The 23908-nt window shown below is 40.8% G+C and overlaps 2 protein-coding genes, 1 long non-coding RNA gene and 1 other non-coding gene across 4 annotated transcripts; 2 read left to right on the top strand and 2 right to left on the bottom strand.

The window, feature by feature from the left end:
• The first annotated feature begins 205 nt into the window (after positions 1-205).
• Positions 206-9570, top strand: LOC110058030 (uncharacterized). The gene is made up of 6 exons (XM_089278124.1): positions 206-387; positions 3374-3767; positions 4234-5016; positions 5547-6635; positions 7042-7272; positions 8083-9570. Exons 1-6 carry the CDS (start codon positions 270-272, stop codon positions 9356-9358), a joined length of 3891 nt encoding a protein of 1296 aa, XP_089134250.1. The 5' UTR covers positions 206-269; the 3' UTR covers positions 9359-9570.
• A 2662-nt stretch (positions 9571-12232) lies between these two features.
• Positions 12233-16857, bottom strand: LOC149099037 (uncharacterized). Its single transcript, XR_016203650.1, has 2 exons — positions 16374-16857; positions 12233-13367 (listed from the first exon to the last, which is right to left on the bottom strand). It is a non-coding gene; the product is annotated as an uncharacterized LOC149099037 (long non-coding RNA).
• A 447-nt stretch (positions 16858-17304) lies between these two features.
• Positions 17305-17416, top strand: LOC149099036 (U6 spliceosomal RNA). Its single transcript, XR_016204014.1, has one exon. It is a non-coding gene; the product is annotated as a U6 spliceosomal RNA (small nuclear RNA).
• A 57-nt stretch (positions 17417-17473) lies between these two features.
• Positions 17474-23841, bottom strand: LOC149099035 (uncharacterized). Its single transcript, XM_089277560.1, has 9 exons — positions 23428-23841; positions 22266-22854; positions 22002-22190; positions 21813-21930; positions 20090-21573; positions 19610-20017; positions 19460-19530; positions 18868-19130; positions 17474-18790 (listed from the first exon to the last, which is right to left on the bottom strand). The coding sequence occupies exons 1-9, from the start codon at positions 23581-23583 to the stop codon at positions 17932-17934; spliced, it is 4137 nt and encodes a 1378-aa protein (XP_089133686.1). The 5' UTR covers positions 23584-23841; the 3' UTR covers positions 17474-17931.
• Positions 23842-23908: the final 67 nt, after the last annotated feature.

The raw sequence follows: 23908 nt of genomic DNA, 5'->3' as shown, positions 1-23908 counted from the left end.
AAAAAAATAGGTTTGACGTAGTTTTGAATAAAAACGAGTCACACACCTGCACTCATATTTAGTATGTTGCGTTGTTAAGTTGGTGCCAAGACAATTATTTCCTTATTGCTAACGTTCGTGGCTTTGTATGAAACACTTAAGCTCCAAGAGGCCATTTTTCATGCCTTTGTGCGTATCTAGCGCTCATGGCCCAGGCATTTAGATATAAATACGATAGGTTTTGTAACGTTTACTTGAGTCTGCAGCTAGGTGACTAAACCCAGGACAAAATGATGGTTCCTTTGGCGTTAACCATCTCTTTAGGTATCTTACTGAGTGTACCAGATGTTTTCAGTACCTCCTCTGCGAGTGTGGGAAGCCAATTGATGAGTAAACACAAAAACTTTGGTAAGAACTTTTTTCGTCTTTGGACAATGTACAGTTGTTGAAATAACCAGGAAAGAGTAGGTTTTATAGGCATAGTCATTTCTTGTTTAGCTTGATATTTGGTGAGCATTCTTTTGAGTGAGTCTTTAAAGTTAGTTTTATCTTCAAGTTTGACTGAAAGTAACGTTACAAATGTTGCCAGTACATCCTCTTTGCTTCCATTGCTCTGGTAACGTGTTACAGCCTCTATATATGGTCATTCTCCTGCCCCCCCCCCCCCGACCCCAACCCCCACCACATTTTCAACAGATTTCTGGATTGAAACTGAACTTACTTAATGGTTGAATAATATTCACCAGCTAAAAACACGAATATTTAAGATTCCAGACGATGGATGAAGAGAACTCGCAAATCCATTGGGTAATTTTCAAAGAAAACTGAATTTCAAAAAGCTAGGTTCCTTGTACTAGTAAATTATTTTCTAGTCTCGTTTCACACGGAAGATAATCAAGCTTCTTAGTAGACTGACATTTCCCGCTGATTTTCAAAGCATTGTATTTTGTTTTTCGACTCGTAAATATGATTGATCTTAAAACACGATTTCGAGCTGAAAAAGAGAGAGGAGAATGTGAAGAAAACTGAAAATATCAGTATATCAATATAACGATGACGTTTTAAGGCCTTGCCAAAAGTGTACTTTAAGTGTCTCTTCCGCTTTTAAGAAACAGATCTATTGAGTTATAAACAAAGTTTACATGTTGAATATCAACCATTTCACTGCTCAGTGTAGCTAGAACACCATACCACCTATATCTAAATTCAATCCATCTTTGACCACGCGATTTGGTCTACACATTTTACGTACCATCAATAAAGGTAGCTAAGATAATAAGGGCAGTATGATAAGAATGAGTTCAATCGATTGCCGTCTTTGAACTTCTCTTCAACGACCACTGATCATTTTAATTCAGGAACGTTAGAACTCAGACCGTTTGGAGGAACCCAGCCAATATAATAAAGATTACATATTGTGATTTCGTGAAGTGCAGTTAAAGCTTAATATTCAGTATATCTCGCGCTCATTAACTTTTGAGAAGGAGTAACGGTTTCTTAGATGCCGCTTAAAAACTTTGACTTAATTCATGTTTGAATGATATAACAGACGCAAACATTTCCACGAATTTCTGTGGCTTTCACGTTTGTGCTTCTAATATCGTGTCTGTACCGGACCCTTTCACGTTTATATCTTTTTTAGTAATGTCTTTTAATTTCCTCACAGAGCAAGTTTGATGGCAGCGTTCTTATGAGTAACGTGTCTTCACCTACGTTTTGCTTAGCTGCTGGCATAATTTTATTTTCTTAACTCTCAAAAACACACTAGGATCTCTTCACGTTGGAGTTCAATGATTGATAAAGTCTAAGGGCCCCGTCCACTCTTGCCGGAGAAATTTAAAAACGCAACAGTCACCGGTCATTTTGGATTTGTGTTCGAGGAAAATTTAACCCGGGCGAAGAAATAACCTGATTATCGTTATGCCATCGTTTTCGAAAGTTTCCTTTTTCAAAATGTTTTCCGTTCACGCTAGAACGCAAAGCCGGTGCTTTCACATCCCTCCGATTTGAATAGCCTTTTCGAATTGCTCTGTTTTCGTGACTCATTAGTATGGACGGTACTAGGCCTAACCGAAGACATAAAGCTGCGTTTTCAAATTTCGTCGTCGTGGTGTGGACGGGAATTAACTAATATTAATTCCGTTCCCGTACATTTCTTGTGGTCATGTACATTTCTTCAAGTTCGTGTTCTTTCAAGTTGTCTTTGTTCTCGTTGCTGTTTTTCTTCGTCTTCTCCTGTTGTTTCCTTGTTCTTCCAAATATCACCATACACTTGACGAAAATTAATTAATCAAAGCTGTCAAGACTATTCAAGGCTATCAAAAACTTGTAAAGGTTCAAAAATAATTTGAAGTTTAAAAAAGGAAGATGACTCAACACGAAATCTTCGCGTCTTGTCCCGCACGACGGTCTAAAATAGGCCGCTGATAAAATCCTTCAACCATAGACTGTGAACAGTAACGATGTACTAATAATATTTAAAGAAATTTAAGTAAACTACCTATCAAAGTAATAGTGCTTCATCATGGTCAACACGCCTTGACCAAATTATAACAATGAAAAGACCAATATTGGTTATTGTCTCTGTATTTCGCGGTAAATGTATTTCTTTAGTGTTGATCTCTTGTACCCGCCCAAGAATTTTATAACGCGTGTCCAGTGAACAGTTTACATCTTGTCTTGTTAGGCTGCATATAAATGGACTAAATATTAAACAAAAGCTTGATGGACTTATGAACAATATAAATGTATGGTTTACGCTGATTTACGAATTAAGGTCAATATTATTTATAGCTGGCTATAGAAATTTTGATAGCAAAGCTCTTAACAATCGGTTTGAATGAAGTATTATCAATGAAATGTCAAAGGAAGACACTATATACTCATGGCTGCAGTGATAATTAAGCAAAGTAGATTGCAAATTTACCTGTTAAATTTGCAAAGTAAGGTTACATTTGATTTTTGATTTGTCGGTAAGCAATTTTATGCTTTCATAGTTTGCAAAACTGCAATTTGTCTTGAATCTGACTCGCGTTCCAAAGGAAACTTAATGTTTGCTCTCATCACGAACTTAAATTGAAGTCTTGTAACAAACGTGCAAATCAGTTGAATATTGTCTTGTCGCTTACATAGTGAAGTTCCAACATAGGTCCCGCCCCTATTTCTGGTTAAATACCTCCATCACAACCCAATCGGAATCTTTAGGAGTAACATTCGTAACTTGCCATTTTCTGTCTTTTTATATTTAGCATCTTTTCGTCAATTTTAAAACTATCCCGTTCCCTGCCTGTCAAAATGAGCAAATCCCGTTCCCGCAAATCCCGCATCCCGTCAAACCTGTGTTAGACCCTCCATATTTCCGTAATTGTATACTGAAATTTGCTTGTTTCTCTAGACTTCTTCTTCAAATGCTGTGAAGGCCACGTTGTGAGACGTGTCGGTGGTAGCCATGCTAAGTGCTGCGGCACACACACCTACGATTCCCGCTTCTTCTTCTGCTATCAAAGACATATCTACCCTCTCTGCCGCAAGCTGACCTACAACCCAACGACCCAGCAGTGCTGCTCTGGTGTAGTCAACCCTCGAATAGGCGGCGGCCACAGCTCCTGTTGCCACACCAAGAGTTACGATGGCCGCGTTAACTTTTGTTACGAGAAGAAAGTGTATGGAAGGTGTCAGAGCAGATCGTACAACCCTAACTCCTTCATTTGCTGCGAAAATAAGATCAGACCCCACTTTGGCGGACTGGACACGAAATGCTGTCAAGACAGAAGTTATGATAGCAGAAGGTAGGTGACAACACTTTGATGGAGCTCTCTAACAGAAGCTTGTAGCTGTCCGAGTTTTGTTTACTAATTAAATGAGATCGACAATCAAATTAACATAAAGTCTATCAAGGTAAATATTTTCTGAAATCATTTCATAAAGTTCATTTTGAAGAGAACGTCAGTTTTGTCTGCTCACAGATTTTTTTTCATGTGGATGTAGATACCTTGGTTTCTTTTTGACATTTTCATTAACTGCGTGGAAATTTGCCACAAACTCAGACGGTAAATCCAAAATATACATTTTAAAAAGTGCCATGCTCGAAAACCATAAACTGACCTAACACTTTTTTCATGACAACCTTGTCGTATGAATTATTCACTAAATTAAATGGATTGGTGATACGTTTTTTTTTCCAAATAAAATGTGACAGGCGACAATTTCTTTAATACTGTCATGTTAATCGTTTTTCTCTGTACGATTCAACAGGTATTTTTGCTTCAATAAACAAATCTATCCGCAGTGTTTCAAGAAAACGTACAATCCTTCATCGTACATCTGTTGCCAGAACAACTTCTACCAGCGCCCCGGTGGCAAACATGCGCGGTGCTGCGAGAAAAAGGCTTACGACTCGTCCCTCAACTTCTGCTACAAAGGCACCATCATTCGCAAGTGCGGTAGCAGAGTGTACGACCCTACACACTTCCTCTGCTGCAGTGGGCACATGAATCCACAATACGGTGTAAAACAAGGACAATGCTGCGGAATTAAGAGCTATGATTCGCGACACTTCTTCTGCCATGCCAAAAAGATCTACAAGAAGTGCGGAGGAAGTGTGTACAATATCCAGTCGTCATTCTGTTGTAACAACTTGGTCGCGTCTCGGAGTAGTTACGGTAGCTATGCCGGCTGTTGTTATAACCGTACCTATGACTCGCGCTCTGAGTTTTGCTTCAGCAGCAAAGTGCACAAGAAATGCGGACTGATGCCTTATAATCCCGTCAAGAATCTTTGCTGTTCCAAACGCGTGGTGCCCAGGATTGGTGGAAGCTATACTGCATGTTGTGTCGCACGAAGCTATGATTCACGCCAATACTTCTGCTACGGAAGCAAAATCATTTCTTTGTGCGGGAAGAAGCGTTACAACCCAGTTGGCGAGATCTGCTGTGATTCCGTGATTGCTAAGCGCAGAGGTGGGTTGTATGCGAAGTGCTGCGGTAAAAACAGCTACGACCAGCTATCGGCCTTTTGCTACGAAAAAACTGTTCACAGGTAAGTACATGAACGTCTTGTAGATGAAAAGGTAAATTAATCACTCTTTTTAAATCCATAACAAAGAGAAAATGGCCTACGAACTTTTCCTAGAAATTCCACGTGCTCTATGACCATCAAAATTAGATTCAACTCAACTCAAATCATATCAAACGAGGTTCAGATGCAATTTCGAACTAAAGTTTTCTCTTGCTCAGATACTACAGTTGTTTATGTCGTAAGTTGCACAAATTAAAATTTTTGCAGTTTCAAACTGCCTTGTAAATTCCAAATTCCATTTTAAATTCCGTACGCGAGTATAGCAATTCGATTTAATATAGGTTAAGCCATAATATGCGGATCGGACTCACACTTGCTTGAGCATTTTAAAACTCACTTCAATGTTTGTTCAAAGCTTTATGAATTCGACTCTAAGTTTGATTTTTTTATTAGTACTCCACTAAGGAACAAAATGATTCGTCGTATGACTTCAAATTTCAGTTCTCGTTGAGTAAATTCAAAATCGTTATCAAAACTTTTTGCTTAAACAGCAAGTGTGGAAAGAATCGTTACAACCCCACTCGTCAACACTGCTGCGTTGGGCGAGTCGTTCCTCGAGTTGGCGGCTACGGTGCCAAGTGCTGCGGTGCAAACAGCTACGACTCCGCGTCGTACTTCTGCTACGGTGGGCGCGTCTTACGAAAGTGTAACGCCAGCAGCTACAACCCCACCAGTCACCTCTGCTGTAACGGTTACGTGGTTCCCCGATTGGGTGGGGCTGCTGCCCGTTGCTGTTCACGCTACAGTTACAGCTCACTGACGCACTTCTGCCATTCAAACAAGGTGTATGCATTATGTGGAAAGATCGAGTACAATCCTTATAGCTTCATGTGCTGCAACGGGTACGTGACATCCCGAGTCGGAGGCAGTAAGGCCAAGTGTTGTGGTTATCTGAGCTATGACGAGACCAGTTACTTCTGCCTTAAATCCAAAGTATATCCACTCTGCCAAAGGAGGAGCTACAACCCAAGCGTGACAGTCTGTTGCCTTGGCACCCAGCAACCACGCATTGGAGGGCTGGCATCCAAGTGCTGCGCTAATGTCTCATACGATTCTCGCATCAACTTCTGTTACAATAAAGTGGTTTATGGTCGCTGCCGGCAACAAGAGTACAATCCCGGCACACATCAGTGCTGTAGTGAGTATCTGGTAGAACGCGCTGGTTCAAATTCCCGTTGCTGTGGTCAAAAGAGTTACCACCCTGACAAGTTCTTCTGCAGCCATAATAAACTGTATGCTCTGTGTGCACACAGCTCATACAACCCTCTAGGGGACCTCTGTTGTGCCGGTTCCTCCATACCGCTCGGCAAAGTTCCTCTGCGGTATGCCAGTTGTTGCGCCAAGTCGGTGTACAACACCCAGTCGTACTTCTGTTTCCAAGATGTGGTGTATCTCAAATGCGGAAGCCAGGCTTATGATCCTCGCAGCCAATCTTGCTGTAACGGAAAAGTCTTGCATTTGGTGGGTGGTCAATACTCCAGATGCTGTGGATCAGTCAACTACGATTCAAAGGATTACTTCTGCTACAACAACAAGACGGTTATACACAAGTGTGGCAACAAAATATACAATCCTGCCAGGTAAGGATAGAGCAGTAGCTGATACTGGCCTGTTATAGCATTGCAAAACCCAAGAAAGAAAAGCACCTTAATACGTTTTAGCTGGTCGATATGCTTAACAGGCAATCAAAGGCCAATTTTAAACCAACACTGCCCATCAAATTATATTAGAAAGAAAGAATATGTACTGGAGGTTCGTTTTGGTGAACATTTGAATTTTCTTTTCAGAAAATTGGTCTTACTTCAGCGTTTGTTGTCCAATTTAACATGCAAAACAAACAACGAAGCCAAAAAAAAAAAAAAAAAAAAAAAAAGAACAGCAGCAACACCAACAAAACGATAAACCGTAGCTATGACGAAGTGGTTAGTTTAAAATACTAAGAAAATTATGTTTCTTATAAGTGTTCCCGCTCTTTTTATCTTCTAGTGAACAATGTTGTGCCGGTAAAATTGGCCGTAGTTATGGAGCAAGATATTCCGACTGCTGTGGAAGCCTAGCATATAACTCACACGACTCATTCTGCCATGGAGGCTCAATCTATCAGCGGTGTAACTACAAAAGCTATGATCCTGTCTCGTTCATGTGTTGCAACAAAGAATTAGTGCTGCGTGCTGGAGGAAAGGACACGAAATGCTGTGGCAAAAAGAGTTATAATAGGTGAGGTGTTATGGGTCTGGAGAATGCAATGTTGCCTTTAATCGAATTTTGCTGTACCGACCACCACTAGAAATACCAACATATGGTAAAACGCTTAATTCAGCCAAGCACTTTCGAGTTAGCTGGCATTTACAAACCGACCTTTGGACCCTATAGAGCGGGATTGACGTCCAAAGGGTACTACTGTTAGAGTTTGTATGGAGCTCTGTAGGAGTTTGTCCAGATTTGAAATATTCGATCAAAAACTCTGATAAAATATCTAGTACGTCTTTCCTTTAAAATAAAAAGCCACAAGAAAGTAAAACCGTAAACTGGTTTTCTAACATTTCTATATACATTCGAACGATTTTGGGTTTTAACAGTCTGACGCGAAGTAGAGAGAGAAAACTCCATACAAACTATTATAGCACACTTTGGTTATCTGTGTTTACATTTTTGTATGGTTTAACACAGGAATTATTAATACATTAAAACCAGGGCGTAACCTAGTTCTACTTTTGTCTTTGTGTGGGTTCAAATCTTTAACGTTGAAATGGTTCAATCCCTCTTTTTTCTACATGTACTTCAATGAATTCATTTAATTAATAGCCCACAATGCAAACTACTGGGTTACCAGTAATTGTGTCAGCTATTAAAGTGTTTTATTTATTTATTTTATTTAATTGACTGTTAATTACGAGTCGGGTTTTCTGTACAATCGAAGCTTCCATAACGTCTCCAAATTACATAACGCAATCCCTTAATATTGTATGGGTAACACAGTCATTTATATATTCCAATTTGTTTCTTCCCTTCTTAACTATGTAACAGCCGCCAATTCTTCTGCCACAACGACACGATCATCCACCTGTGTGGTAGCAGCGCCTATGATCCGACCAAGTCCACCTGCTGTGGCGGTAGCCTGGCAGTTTACGGTCGCGTTCCCGCAGCCCATGCCAAATGCTGCATCAGCTATCTGTACGACGGCAGAAGTCATTTTTGCCACGGCGGCAAGACGTACCTGAAGTGCGGCGCCGCAGCGTACACGCCGGATACCTCGCAGTGCTGTGACGGTTCAGTTGTTCTACAGAAGGGAGGGGCGCTTTCACAGTGCTGTGGTAAAGAAAGCTACAATTCTTACTCGCACTTCTGCTTCCAAGGAAAGATCACTCCTAAATGTGGAAATAGCTCGTATGGACTTACATCACACCTGTGTTGTGCTGGATACGTTCAGCCTCGTACCGGGGGAAACTACGCTCGGTGCTGCTCGGCTGAAAGCTACGACAGCTCCAAGTCTTTCTGTTTCGGTGGCAAGATATATCAGCGTTGCGGAGGCCACGATTACAATCCTACCTCCTTCATCTGCTGTGGAAACATGCCGGTGACCCGTGACGGTGGTCTTACTGCGCAATGCTGTGGAGTGAAGAGTTACGATTCCCGGTATTACTTTTGCGAGCAAAGGAAGATTTACACCCTATGCGACAAGAAGAAGTATGACCCATCGAAGTTTAAATGCTGCGATAACGCGCTTAATCCGCGGTTTGGAGGAAACCAGACAGATTGCTGTGGCAAGCGAGCGTATGCCAGTGACCGCTTCTTCTGCACCGGTGGCCAGGTTGTCCCCCTTTGTAATTACGCTCGCTATGACCTGAACACTCAAAAGTGCTGTGGCAATACCCTGACACCCAAGCAAGGAGGACAGCATGCCAAATGCTGCGCCAGAGAAAGCTACGACTCCAGCCGCTACTTCTGCTACAATGACACTGTGGTGACTCTGTGTGGAGGAGCCAGGCCATACAACCTTGCCAGCTCCCTGTGCTGCAATGGTACGGTACAACAGCGGGTGGGTGGTAAAGATGCCAAATGCTGTGGCCCGAGCCCGTACAACTCTCAGTCTCATTTCTGTAGCGGTAACCAGGTGTATACCAAGTGCGCAGGCGCACCGTACGATCCATACACGGGTATCTGCTGTGGTTCAAAGCTCAATCCTCGCCCATATGGTGCAGTGCTGAAATGTTGTGCGAACAACGCCTATGACCCGTCCATATTTGTCTGCCTTTGGGGAACAAAAGTTGCACCGAAGTATGACAAGGCCGGATACCAGTGATAGATTTTTTGTTTTGTTTTTATAAATTCACGATTGCCATTTTGGCATGAACTTAGCACAGCCTATAGGACCATATAGTTTTACTGTATTACAAGAAAACGCACTCCTCAGAGATAGCATTTACTTATGACACGAATAGTTAGGTGCATTAATAATGGCGTGTAATGTTTGCTGCCGTTTTCAATTTCGTAAATAAAATTTCACATTTGTGACTTGGCCTAGTCACTGTTTGCAGAGGATCTGACTGGGTGGTATAAAGTCAGCTAAAATAATCGCTAGGTGTCTTCTCTCAGTTTTCAGTTATTGTTGCGATTCTTGTCAGCTTACCGAAAAACTTCACCATTGGAGTTTTTCGGCGGTTGAACTCCACGGCGTGCGACGTCAGCCACGATGTGCGATACGCGAGCGTGAAAGTCAGCGCTCCGCGAGACTTACCTTTTTCACCTTCATGCTCCGGCTCTGCCTTGTTAAACCGTTTGTTATGCAGGCTACTGCCGCGAAAGCTTATTGTAGCTACCCCCAGATATTAGACACGTTTTAATTTTCCAGGGATCTGAGATAGCTTTGTAACTAGCGAGCAGTCTTCCATGTAGAGGACCTCACACGTGAGCGTTCAAGACGCGAGAAGCGAAACGAGCAGGCCGGAAAAACTCCCACTCGAGTTTACATGCCGCCTCGCTTTCGGGGCTTAATCACTCTCGTGCGAGAACCTCATGCGCGGGCTTGTTTCGAGATCAACACATACTTTGTAGCTGTAAAACAGCCATAAAATGTACCGTGTTGGGGGAGTATTACCCGGGGGGGGGGTAATCCCCTATATGGGCTGTATAGGTATGTGCGGCCCAAAGGGTAGGGTTTTGCAGCCGTTTTGGCCATAAATGGGGTATCGATTTTGGCCATTTTGGTCTTAAATAGGGTATTGTTTTAGCACTCTAGTCTTGAACCGGGTTTGTTTCTTGGAAGAAGCTACTTTTTCATCATTATCAATAAGACCATCAACAAAAGCCCTTCATAACTTATGTTTAGGGCAACTGTGCTAGCCGCAACGACAACAAATAAGGCATCGAATTTGTTTGGTCAGGTCATACATAGGGTAGCAAAATCGCAGATTTTGGTTATAAATAGCGTAAGGGTTTTGGGAAGTCGGTTGCCCATCCCCACCCAACTTTTCTGGGAGTACTCCCACCCCCGGGCAGTATTAGGAGAGATTCTGAGCGCGGAGATCTTAAGTCGTGGGCCGCAGAAGGAGCGTGCGCAAATTCGTACGTGTGAGTGGCGCTTCGCGCGACAGAAGACCCAAGGAGACTGACAAAACAACATGTTTAACATTGACCTTTGTCATATTATTTTGTTACCAAGTCCACTCTAAACACTAAGTCACATAAATAAGTGCTATCTCATCGTAAAATAATGTCAAATCTCTAAAATTCAATTTGGCCACGTATCTTGACGCAATCGTACGTCTCGTTCTATCGATACCGAGAACAATGCATGGATCAATACACGCAATGTAACGATCTGCAGAGACGACAGAAGAAGTTTGTTATTTCTGTACGAATCAATCGATGTATCGCGTCTGACTCAACGATACGAAATGAGTACAAATTACGAACTGGTCATGGGATTATTATAACTTTAATTCCGATCGGCTTCTTCTTCTAGAGTCCATAAGCGGGGGCACAGGAACTAAAACGCTTATTAGAGCGGGGAGGAACAGGGTGAGGGGGGGAGGGGAGGGGGAGGGGGAGGGGGAGGTGGAGGGGGAGGGGGTGGTAAATCCCCCTTTTCCCTACTTTTTGAGCCAATTTTTCTCCTCCTCCATACTTTAAATATTCCATAAAATTATTTCTCATCCAGGTCCATCCAGCTCTCCCTACTTACGGCATTTCCGTTTCTACACTCCTCTTTACTCCCCCCCCCCCCCCCCCATTCTGTTCCTCCCCACTCTTATTTCAAGTGTTTGATGGATACGAGCCGATGAAAAGATCAAAATCGGCCATTTCCGAGTTACCTTGTGCCTCTGTTTCAGAACGAGTCATCAGGCAAAACCTTCTCATATGAAAATGAGTTTGATTTGCCTTAAAACAAACCTGCAGGAGGAACACATCATGATAATTTTTATGAATGGTTTCGCATGACGACTCGCTTTGACACAGGGAAAAGGTTACTAATGGCCTATTATTATATGGCTAGCTTTGTGAGTGGGCAAGATGAATCAAATCCTGCGCTGTGATCGGCTACCCGAGCGGGCAAGATGGGACTGTCTTGCCTGCTCGGGTCTACCCGCCGCGTCCCGCAAGAGAAATTTGCCCGAAGGCCATATAATAAATCCTTTATTGACCAAGCTTGTTCGGTCATGATGGCTGGATATTGGCCTCGTTCTTTTTTTGTGAGTTCATGGACCTTGACTCCGTCTCGGTCAATGAACACGCAAAAAAAGAACTTGGCCAATATCCAGCCATATTGACCTCACACTTGGTCAATGACCCATACATATTTTACATGTTCAAAGAGAGGGCTTTTGTCTCATTTGGCCATCACAAGGGATGGGACTGAACCCTAAGAACAGTTACAGCAAAAAAATTGTTTCCTTAAAAATTATAAAGAGTGCCAACTATCTCAGTAATTTTGTGAATAAATTATAATGAGTAATAATTATGAGATAGTGTAAAAAGTAGTAGTGTCAATAGCCCATGGTATCGTATTTTCTCCTGGTATATTTATTACTGTCTGTTGAAAGGGGTAGGGATCAAGTCTAAAGATGTCAATCATTGTTTCGTACGAAAATTTTCGGTGAACACTTCTCCTTTGGTTTGCTTGAGATGTTGGCCATTGGTTTATTTCTAAATTAAAGATGAGACACACTAACATGAGCCAAAAAAAAAAAAAAAAACTTTAATACCAAGCTATGAATTTCAAATTATGAAATAAGCAAAAGTGATTGGATAAAGCCACAGACATATACTGTAGTGTAAAAATCTGTCAATAGATCAACTGGATTGCACTCGTAAGTTTAAGATAATTTAAAATTGCAATATTTAGAGAGGAAGTCACGTAAGCCTCAGTTGGTTTCCATGCACGTCCTTTACCCTGCTCAAATTGGAATTAGAAGTGTTAGCTTTTAAGGAGGGAGGAAAACCAGAGAACCCGAGGAGAAAAAAAAAAAAAAACCTTGGAGCAAGGCGAGAACCAACAACAAAGTGAACCCGGGCCACATTGGTGGGAGGCAAGAGCACTCACAACTGCATCTTCTCCCTGCTACCCAATTCAACAACCAAACAACAACAACAAAAATGATTGAAATTTCTTGGACACATACCCAATCTTAAATATAATTACGGAGCTCTTTTCCATTGTAAGTGTCTGGACTTTTTCTGGTGAAATGAAAATTGCCTCCTTCAAATTAGTTTGCACCCAGTCAAGGAAAACAGACAATAACTGTGCTCCTCTCAAATAAGTAGCCCTTCTCCCTCAAACGTTTCCAGTCCAATGAATTATGATATTGAGAAAGGATTAAAAAAGTAAAAGTAAAACTTAAAAAAAAAAAGAAATACAATAAATTATGCTTGAAAGATATCATAAAGCGATTAAATCCTGTTTTTGTCATTAATTAAAATAGTAATGTGGTGTATTGAGCTGAGTTTGGCACAGAACATTTTAATCAAAACAAAGTCCAGTTGTCAAGATTAAAATGTGAAAGGTATCCCTCAATTTAGTGCCCTATTATGGAATATGTACGTGTGCCTCTTTTACACAAAATTATAAAATAATAAGCAACTCCATATCATACGCTTATTAATAAAATGCGAAATTGAATCTAGGAAACCTGGGCAGCTTGTGTTGATACATGTACATCTAGTGTAGATCCAATTGGAGAATGTCACCTGTTCTAGACAATGTCCTTGATTCAAATGGGAAGAATCAAGATCTGTCAATCTTGCACTGAACATGAATGCAGTGTGAACATTTTGCGGAATGTCTGCCCTTTTCTGCAGTGTCTTGAAGAAATCTGAAACATTAGTGAGAAATACATCACTGTTGTATTGACACAGGTTGGTGACTGGGAGAATACAGTATCACAGTCAAACATTTTTTTTTCTGCTTAAATAACAACAATCAAATTTTAGTTAAATTGAATTAAATTCATGGAAAATAATAGGGGGTGGATTTCCAGATAAGTCAAATATCAAAACAGCTTACCCAGTATTATGTTTTTTACCACTATGAAGTTACTGACAAAACAAATCCAATAAATCTTCTGCACATAAAATAACACTGCATGTGTCTGCCTTGTTAAATGATATATTCATGGTCACAGCTTACAGTTGTACGAGTTCTTGTCAGAAGATATCAAAAGTTACATGAAGTTATTATCAACAATGTTAACACCATGTTAATAGTCTGAATTGCTTTAAGAATAGGTGGTTCAAATTAATTTACAATTTTGACAATATCAGAAAGCCACCAATTGATGGAGCACATAGTGAAATTTTGGAATAAAGTTATTAAATTAATTAACAAGCAACAAGGCTTTGAAATTGTTATTGTGAATGGCTTTTCAAGACTTTGCAAGATGAAGGGTCAGATAGAAGTTGTAGATGTATTCCTGTGAGCCTGAAACTTTCTCAAAGCCATGAATTAGAAATTGACACTCTGAGAAAGTGTAATGAAAAAAAAAAAAAAAAAAAAAAATGAGAGAGAGAGAGAGATGGCAATGTGGGAGGGTGTGAATGTAGGAAATTCCAGTAGAAATTTGGTTCAGTTCTGTGATTTACATCAGTTCTGAAATAAATGTGATTCACAACTCCTAGAATTACATTGTAGATGATTAAGTTGAGGACTGATCTGCACTCAAGGCAAAAAACATGATCTTGTGTACTTAGGGATCTGTTGCAATCAATATAGCGGCCGATACTCAGTCGACATGTTGACTGAGAGTCTGTAGAGTGCCAGTTGCTATGTTATTCAAGTATTGGTCAGTATGTGGTTCCACACTCAGCCAACACCTTGACCATTACATTGTGATCAACAGTTGGCGGGTGTATCGGTTGACCAGGGCAGAAAAAAAAATTACATTGAAATCCACCTTCCCGGTGGGCTACTAAATTTCAGTTTTCACTTGCCCACACTAAAATGCTACTTGCTAACGTGGCGGCCAGTATGGCAATCAGAGGACAAACGCAAACAAAGCATGCTTGGATTCCTAATAATCTATGTTTTATACTCAGTGGTTAACTAATCTGGTAGTCTTTAGTTTTGAAATAGCTTCTGACTGGAAATTATCATTTGTCAAGCTGACATTTTCATTCAGACTCACAAGACTACTGAGGCTACTTTCACTTGCCCACTGGGCCACTGAACTTCTATTTTCACTTGCCCAAGAACAAAATTTACTTGCCCCCGGCCATATAGTCTCCTCCGCAGCCGTTTTTTGGGATATTACGTTATGCTCCCCCCAAAGAAACTGCTGCTCACATCCGAACCACATTCTTTTCCTTTTGTGTTTGTGGTTTGTTTGGCTCTGTGGAACAGACCGATCACATAATAACAAAGTGTGAATGATGTAAGCTTTCGTGCAAAAAGGCCTGCAGTGCGAACACACGAGGGATTTCTGGCTTCACGCAACACATCGCCAAAAATAGGTGGTGTTCGCAGGCTACCATCAGGACAGACGAATAAAAAATGTAAATGAAAGCCCTAAGTACAATTGCTTCATGTGATCATCACTATGTTCAGCTAATGAGAGAATACATATTTTCTGGAAATGTCAAATTGTAAATGTCCATCAAGGGCTAAACGCTTCCTACAGATTGAAATCAGGAGGAAAGAGCGGCATTCAAAACTCGCTGTCAAGAAATCGAGCGAAGCTACTTGATTTCCGGGTTCCTTTATCAAGTTAAAATAGATATCTTCCTTCTAGACAATAATTTTTTGAGTTGAAAGCTTCTAATAATTAGCCTGAACTTTGAGGAGTCTTCAGCTACATAGAAAGTTCGTTCTGGCATCGGCGGTATTTTTCGACGTCCATAAACAAAAGCCGGAAATTTGTATGTTCATTTGTGACATCTCCCAAATGGCATACAAAGATAAAAACCATTCTCTGATTGGACACGTTTCAAAGGGCGAATTTGGCACAGAAATGTTCTTGAAAATGGAACAGAAGCGGTGGTTGGCTAATTCTGTGAAAGGAATGTTGTTCAGATGTGAGCAACCGTTTCTTTGGGGGGAGCGCTGCGTGACATCCCAAAAAACGGCTGCAGAGAAGACTACCGGCCATAGGACCTGAGTTTTTTTCTGCCCTGTCAACTGTCAGTGTTATGTGTGTACTGTAAACCATTGTTTTGCTGGAGTGGCAGCTGTCTCCTAGCTCCTTCCCCTTAGTCACAGGGGATGTGAAAGAATAGTTTATGTTGCCTGTGTCCATATGTTGATGGAGCAAACTACAGCACAAACAGCCATCATCTCGAATACATGTCTAATGCGAAAAACAAAAGCTGACCAAGTAATGGTAGTGTCAGCCTAGTGTTGGTAGAGTATGTCGACCCAGTGTCACTTGACATATTGGCCGATACTCGGTCGATATGTCGACCGACACTTGGTTGACAAGTTGACTGATAGTGTGGTTTGATACAAGGCTGACAGATGCCTTAGGCACCCAAGATCTAAAAAACCTTTGTGCAATACGTAATTATAATTCTAGAGTATTCTTTCAATCCTACTTTCTAAAGTACAGAACTTTGAAAAGCTTGATGGACATTTCATTTCACCTTTATCCAGCAAGCAGGTGATACATGAAAATAATAATGTAAAAAAAAAAAAAAAATACTCACAATTGCCACAATGTCAGCAAGATCAATAAGTTTAGGTTATGAAAAGTTAAGTTACGCACCACTATAAATAAACTAAGCGTAGCTTTGTACCACTGCAGTATGTAAGAGGCTAGGATCGATTGACGAAGTTCGACACGTTACACAAGTACTAAAAAATTGAACTCAGAAAACAACTTTTGACGTACCTTTGTAAACATGACCCCTAGCCACATACTAGCTGTATAACCAACACTTCCCGCTCCCATTAACAGACGAGTATTGTGCTCAAGGAAAAAACGAGGACAACGAGGCCAAATTTTGATGGCATCTTTCCGCCATTTTGAAAGATATCACAGCGCACACCCTGAGTGTGTAACTGCTGGAAAAAGATAACGCGGCCTCTAGTGGAACGTAATTGTAACGTTTACGCGGAAATTCAGAGAGAAAATGAAAATTTACTGCGTGTTTTCATTTGGACTCATTATATATTTTCGTACCACTGACATACGATACCACTAAATGGTATTTTATTGGCCGCCAGTCCATGTGATCCCCTCTGGGTATGATTTATCATCCGCGTGACAGGATCAGAAAGGATGAATAGAGTGCCAAACTGCTCATAAAGTCAAACAAAAGAGACGTCGTTCAACGCGACGCAGTTCACTTTCCCAAATCTTCTTGTGACTTATTGGAAATAACAGCAGAATTATCGAATCAAAAAAACCATCATAGGTATCCATACGCTTATACAATTGTAGGCGCCAAAAAATTTGACTAGTAGGAAGACCTTCGACGAAATATCAACGGCACTGCGTGACGCATTTACTGCTTCCAAAAATTTCCGTAAATTTCCGTAATAAATGTGTCGTTGATCCTGGACCAATTTACTCAGTTGAAGAACTAATTTAAACTTTCTTAACTTGACTTCAAGTCCGGAAAAAGTCTCGGAAAATCGTCAGAAACGTTGTTGAAAGTTTGAATTAAATATTGCAGACACACACGCATGCGTTGAGATGCGTGGGAATAATAGGCTTACAACAAAGCCCTAAGCCTCAAGGCTAGTTTAAGCAAGTCCCACAAGGTTCAGTGCTGCAGAACACAGCCTAATATATATTGTGTTTGATGTACGCCATAGACGTGCTCGCTTAACGGCAGCACATATACTAAAATTGGAACGATACAGAGAAGATTAGCATGGCCCCTGCGCAAAGGAAGGCGCCCATTCTTCTCTGTTGGGTACCCGGTGGGAAAAGGGGACTCCCTTATGAGCACAGGCTCCCCACAAAGAGAAAAATAGGCAAATCACTCAAATTACAGAGGTTTATTAGGGTTTTATTACAGATTTACTCCAGAAAGACTACAAACAGACAGTAAATTAATCAGAACTGTAAAAAAAGTGAATGTAAAGTGAAACTTTACTGCATAAAGCAAAACAGTAAGAAAAGGATATGAAAATCCAACAAACTTTCCCTCTGCTTCTCTAAGGGCTTGGGACCTTCTAGCAATTGAGCTAGGCAGCATTAAAAGTTTGAAGGTTTGGATTTATGATGGCATTTCCTCCATCAAGGGGACCATTACCCAAACCTCAGAGGCTGACTGCTAACTGAGGGAGCTAGGATAGTTAACCGCCGCCCAGCACCCGGCGTTGTTCAAGCAAGCTTGAACTGGAATAACAAAAACAAAAAAACAAAAAAACAAAAAAACAAAAAAACAAAAAAACAAAAAAACAAAAAAACAAAAAAATGAATTGAAAATGATCCATAGTTAATCTTTCTTCTTCTTTTTATATCCTTTCTTGTTTTTAAGGTTTTCCCTCCATGTCTCAAAGCTTTCAGTCATTTGGTTACAATACCAGTTTCCAAAGTACTGTTTATGATTTTCAGGATCTCTCTTCTTTCCACATTTGGTGCAGACCATGTCATACAAGGATCGCTTACGACTGCTGCTTGCTTTCTGTTCCTGGGTAGTCCTTGCTTCATCTTTTTGTTTTGGGTTTGTTGGTGGTTGACACTGAGACTTTTGTTGCCCAGACTGATTGTGCTGTTCAGGCTGATGGTGTTGTGCTGTCATTTGTGGCTGTATTGTAACATGGTGATATCTTCTCTCTGCTGTTGGTGGCTGTAAAAAGGGAACAGGAGCTGGAAGTATTGGCACTGGTGGGCAAGCTTTCGGAGCTGGACCTCTGAGAATAGCTGTTCCTGTGGTATTGGTTGGTAATATAAATTTAAAGGGCACAGGAAAGTTGACTTGTGGCAGAGATGTAGGTAGCAGTATGGCTTGTGGTAAAGGTGTCTGAGATGTTGCTGCTTCAGTTCGTTGAGGTAATCCCTGTTTAAGCATTTCTTGTTCTTTCTTCTTTTGTTGCTTGATATACCACTGACTTAGTGTTGTTTGGTTTATGTCTGGTAGCTGGATCTGTGTCTCTCTAGTCACCATGCCATTGTTTGTAACACGTTCTTGTATGCCTCTGTAGTCTTTACACACAAGAGACCAACGGGTGGTTGTTTTTTTTCTTGATCTCTCTGGTCCAGGATGTACATTACACAGTTCAGATATTATTGCCTCAGTGTACCTGTTACAATCTGGCCATTGGGCTGGGGCACTGTTGGAGCCTAGAAAACATCTTAAAGAAAGAAAAAGGAAATCCTTTGATAAATAATTGTGTAATATATTTTACAACATTATAATACAGTTGCTCACCTCCTAGTGCTGTCCAGCCCAGGTACAACATTGGTACTTCTTCTCTTTGGAGCTTTAAACTTTCCCTTCACCAGCGTAGTGCGGTGTCGTGGAGCAAATGTTGTTGGCTGTTTGTCATATTCATGAAGGCTTTTCCACAATCTGATTATTTCATTGGCTTGGGTATTGGACAAGGCCATATTTCCATCTTTCAAAGAAACCAAATATGCTGCTAAAGCCTGGACTTCCCCATATCCCTCAATGTTGTCGGGCCCAGCAGAGTCCTAGAGAGCAATAAATGGTTATAATTAAAGGGGTGCATGAAATAAAGTCCTAAGTGACCTTTGGAAAATTTTTAGGCAGCCAGGATTGAAATACTTCCCCTCACTGTGTACTCTAGTTTTACTTATTGTCTCAAAAAAACTAGTAATTACTACTAGTTCTTATTAGACAATAATGAAGACAAAGTACACGATAGAAATTGCTGTGAGGTATTTCAATGCTGGTTACCTCAAAATGTTCTAAAAGTCACTTAGGGCTTTATTATTCCAAGCACCCCTTCAATTAAGGGTTTACTTAAATAAATTGTTTAAATCCTTATATATGAACTTACATCTATGTCACATGGTAATTCACTTCCTGCATCATCCTCAGTGTAGTCTTCATCAGAAGTACTGGCAGCCTCTGAGTGTAGATGTAAATTCACATTTTTAGTTAAAAATTCAGGAAAGACACAGTCATTTTGAAGAAAATGTGCACTTACCTCTGTCACCACTAAACACCTGCTCTGCAACTGCAATAGTCTCATCTTCATTTTCACTAAATCCTTCATCTATTTGGTCTGGGTTAATATCTGAGAGAGGTTCTTCCCTGTCTGGTCTCAGATCTTCATCTTCTAGGTTGTTGTCCTTGAGAATCTCACCAGTTTGATTAAAGAGATATTCAACTCCTATCATTTCACCCGTGTGGATTCCAATGTTCTGAACATTGGACTTCATTTTCTTACCAAGGACATCCTCACTTAGCTCATTCACAGCTTGGATTAATAATCCACTGTAGCTTTCTGGTCCCAATTGAGTACTTGACACTGCAGCAGAAGCACGATCAGCATTCCACCTCATCAGGCCATCTAACAAGTAAGCTTGAAAATGAATGTCACTTGCAGAAGTACCTGAAATAAACAAGAGCATTTTATAAACAAAAGTATTTGGGATGTGTTGAGTCTTTCCACTGATGTCATTACCTGGTATGAATTTATCAATATGCAGGTGGAATGACTCCAAAGAGGTTGAACCTCTTGCACATCTATAAGTTGGAAGTTGGACACCACCTTTAGTCAAGACTCCAGTTTTTGTATATAGTTGCACACCCTCAGGGTCCTGAATGCATGGAATGTGGTGCTTTTGGTTGTCCCAGATTGCCCATATGCGGGTTTTGTCAAGCAATGGAACTCCAGTAGCATCACAACCCTGGGGACCAGTAAATGTCAATAGTAGATCATAAATCATTGCAGTGGTGTCAACTACTCCCCGAGTTTTCCTACGGCAATGTAGAGCCAATTCTCTCCTAGTAATCTTTTCAATAATGGCTGCTTCAGAAGGGTCAGCAATGCCTTGACTCTGCAGTTGTCCTCTTTTGGCAGACTTTAATAAAGCCAGGTCTTCCTCACTCCATTGAAAGATGCACTGTGATAAACGACTGAGAAATACACTATAGAGTGGATGGGCCTCTGTATTACATCCAGCAGCAATTCGTCTCATAAAGTGCCAAATATCAAGGCGTATCACTAAATTGTCCCAGAGTGAGAACAGATTCTGAGTTTTGCCGCCTGTGGTTCCACCGCAACAATCTCTGTCAACGTAAAGGACCTCGGGAGGTGAAACACCAGCCATAGAGAATCTTCTCATAAGTCCATTTGCCATGTTTTCCAATCCAGTTCCTTCATTGACAGTCATCACTGACATGAGCACTTGTCCTTTTTCATTTCCAATATTGGTGGCCCAGGAAGCAGTACCAGCACTATCTCCTGCAAGTTTTCTCACAATTTTCTTGGTAGAGTCCATTTTCAATATTCTTCCAAAGACAGAAGTGATGGATGCTTTAATATAGTCCATTCTGGCCATGATGTCTAGGGCATACACTGTGAGCAGCCACTTATACTTTGGCACTGGTACAAATTCTGGAGGCTCTTGGAACTTAAGGGGACCAGTGAGACCACGTTTGGATGCATTTGAAAAGTATTTGCAGTCAGTCAGATACTGGGCTGATTTTTGGAGCCACTTTTCACTGTGTTCTTCAGTAAGCTTCTTTTGTAATTGTGTCGAGCTATTGCCAAGGCCCCTGTTTCTCAACAGTCTGATAACTCTCACATCACAAGCATATTGGTAGGTTAGCAGAACTGGAAACTGAACTTGATGGCCAGCGTCAAGTTGTTTTACAATCTCAGGGCTCCAGCTGATAACCTTTTTTTGGCAACACCTACACTCAAGGTACTCTGCAGCAAGGTTGTAGTAGCTGTCAATGTCTAGGACTTGCCTCACAGTGCTGTATATCCCAGCGCTGGTGAGTGGTTTCTTGTCACATCCTTCATGTGGGCAGTATAGTGTGACTTTCCAAAGCTTCCTTGGCATCCAAAGTAACAGGCGTTGAGCAAAGAATCTGTCCGGACAAGGTGGCTGTGTGGTGATAAGAGGTGGCTGAGGGGGATCCCACCATAGCTTGTTGACCCTAAAAGGGAATTAACAGTCAGACAAATTGTCTATGTAGAAACACCCTTCCCAGTCAAAATGATTAATACATTCCCTGATGATAACACAGAGTGTCATGTTTGTTATTAACTATTTAACAATGAAAGACAAGAAAAAATTAAAACTTAGCAGAAATAAAATATTAAAAAATTAAAAATTAAAAATAAATAAATAAATAGCAACTTAAATAGACAGCAATATTATTAACGTATCGGTCACCTGCTAAAGTCCAGCTTTGCTTTTCCCTTCTCGTTTGTTGTAAACAAGGCCTGAGATACCCACTGGTGGTCAGCTTTAGGTAATGTCTTACGCCATCCATCAGGGAGCAAGGGATGTTCTGAAGAATAATATACTAATATCATTAAAAAGGAAATCACAAATTAATAACACTTGACACAAAACCTGTACCTTGATTCCTGGCACTGCCGGTGAGGGCTATTGAAGCTGTTGGTACTTGCTCGGGTTCTGGTTGAGCCTCAGGCACCTCAACTAGTTCAGGTAGTTGTGTTACAGGTATTCCTGGTTCAGGTGGCTGTATTGACAGAGACGCTTCTGGTGTTGGCTGCTGACTTGTACTTGATTCACTGGTTTGTTGGACTACAATGAAATGAAGAAAATTCTTTCAGAACACATCTTCAAACAGAAACAGTTATCTGAGTTTTCAAAAATTACCTAAATTCTTCTCTATTTGGTCAGCAATGGCAGAAAGCTCCTCATCATCTGCATCTTGAGTACTTGACAATATAGATGTAGATGTCACAGTGGCAGAGGGTTTCACTGGTTTTCTTTTTCTCGTTGATACAGGAATGGTGGGTTTGAACTTTGCAACACCTGCAGTTGAAGTAACCCTGGACAAATATTTCTCAGTGCTTATGTGTCCAGATGCCAGACCAGCTGCAAGTGAGGAGACAACTGGATTTGATGCAGAACTTTGGCTTGGTTGCATGGAACTGCTTTGCATTTTCGCCTCTTTATCCTCCCTCTGCTTTTTCTTCAGGGCCACAACATCACGACCCTCTTTAAAGGACTCCACATACTTCTTAAAGGCAGCTTTGTTTTGACTTATGGCAGAGTGGGTCACTTTTTCATTGCGAATGTTATCAACAAACCAGCCAACATAGCCAAGAGCATTTTCCAGCATCCACCTGAATGACTGGCCACGATATTTTCCAAACTGGAGCAAGTACTCTCCTAGCACATCAATTTCATTTTTAACATCCCCTTTTCTCTTCTTGACAGCTTCAATAGCAAGTTTTCTGACCTGAACGAAATAGTATATTGATAACAATGATTAGGTCGTTGTGTTGACCTTAGAAATTTAAGTCTCGTCAGGGTAAGTCTGTATATAAAATCAAAGGAACACAGAGAAACTTTCATTACGAAATATGCAAGTAGTTTAATACACACAAGGCTCAAATCTAGCTCACACTAGAGTCGCATGTAATATAATTACAAAAAAATTAGCCAACTAAATGGTTTTCCGTCGATGTTTTAAACACCATTTTGATTAATAATTCGGTCTATTGGACACTGTTTAGCTTGTTTCTTTATCAGTGAGACAGTGACCTGACTTGTACTTGTAGAATATGACCGGAACTTTCGGCCCGCCGATTCAATATCGAGGAAAAACAAATCTGCACTCGAACTCGGTCTTAAAATTATAATTGTTTTGTTTGTCTCTAAGCCCTCAGGATATTATAATTAAGAGTTCAATGAAGCACTTAGTCTTAATTGATGTTTTGTTAATCGAAACAAAAGCAACAAGCGGTTCTCAGGACAAAACAATTGGCTTTTTAAATTTTAATCTTAACAATTCTAAATTGTTTAAGCTTACCTCTTCGAGAGGTTTGCTAAACACTTGCGGCTCATTCTTTTCCCGGCGCTTGTCCTGCTGCTCCGAATTCCTCTTGAACACCTCGTCCGCTTCTCCTGTGTAGCCAAGCATCAAATCCCCATTGGAAAAACGTCTAAACTTCGGCATTCTCGCCATGGCTGAAAGATATAAACAGAAAAGAAAACCACAAAGGCAAACGACAAGTACGAAAACGATCGAGCGCGTAAGTCTCCTCCACGAATAATTTTTGGCAGAAAATAGTTCTAAACGGATCCTTATACCACAGATTACAACGCTCGATGTCTTCGTTGGTCTCTGGCTCTTTCAATAACTTTTTATAATCGCTTTTCAAAGTCCTACCTTTCGATTCAAAATCTTAAAAGGTAAGAGAAAGAAGCTTGGTAGGTTTGTTGTTCTTAACTTCCAAATTGACCAATCACATCCACTCGTTTGGTGATTCGAAATCTACTGGATGTGATTG

Source organism: Orbicella faveolata, unplaced genomic scaffold, assembly GCF_042242905.1.
Source record: "Orbicella faveolata isolate gen_17 unplaced genomic scaffold, um_ofav_v1 contig_46, whole genome shotgun sequence".
Lineage (NCBI taxonomy): Eukaryota > Metazoa > Cnidaria > Anthozoa > Scleractinia > Merulinidae > Orbicella > Orbicella faveolata.
Note: the sequence above shows the minus strand (reverse complement) of the source record. Positions and strands in the feature narration are given on the sequence as shown.

Excerpts from the sequence above, each read along its gene's own strand:
- LOC110058030 (XM_089278124.1), top strand. The coding sequence starts at position 270 with ATGATGGTTCCTTTGGCGTTAACCATCTCTTTAGGTATCTTACTGAGT. Across the intron at positions 3,768-4,233 it reads AGAAGTTATGATAGCAGAAG|GTATTTTTGCTTCAATAAAC; the intron begins GTAGGTGACAAC and ends ACGATTCAACAG. Across the intron at positions 6,636-7,041 it reads AAAATATACAATCCTGCCAG|TGAACAATGTTGTGCCGGTA; the intron begins GTAAGGATAGAG and ends TTTATCTTCTAG.
- LOC149099035 (XM_089277560.1), bottom strand. The coding sequence starts at position 23,583 with ATGGCGAGAATGCCGAAGTTTAGACGTTTTTCCAATGGGGATTTGATG. Across the intron at positions 22,191-22,265 it reads CCAAATAGAGAAGAATTTAG|TCCAACAAACCAGTGAATCA; the intron begins GTAATTTTTGAA and ends ATTTCATTGTAG. Across the intron at positions 20,018-20,089 it reads TATTGATAAATTCATACCAG|GTACTTCTGCAAGTGACATT; the intron begins GTAATGACATCA and ends TGTTTATTTCAG.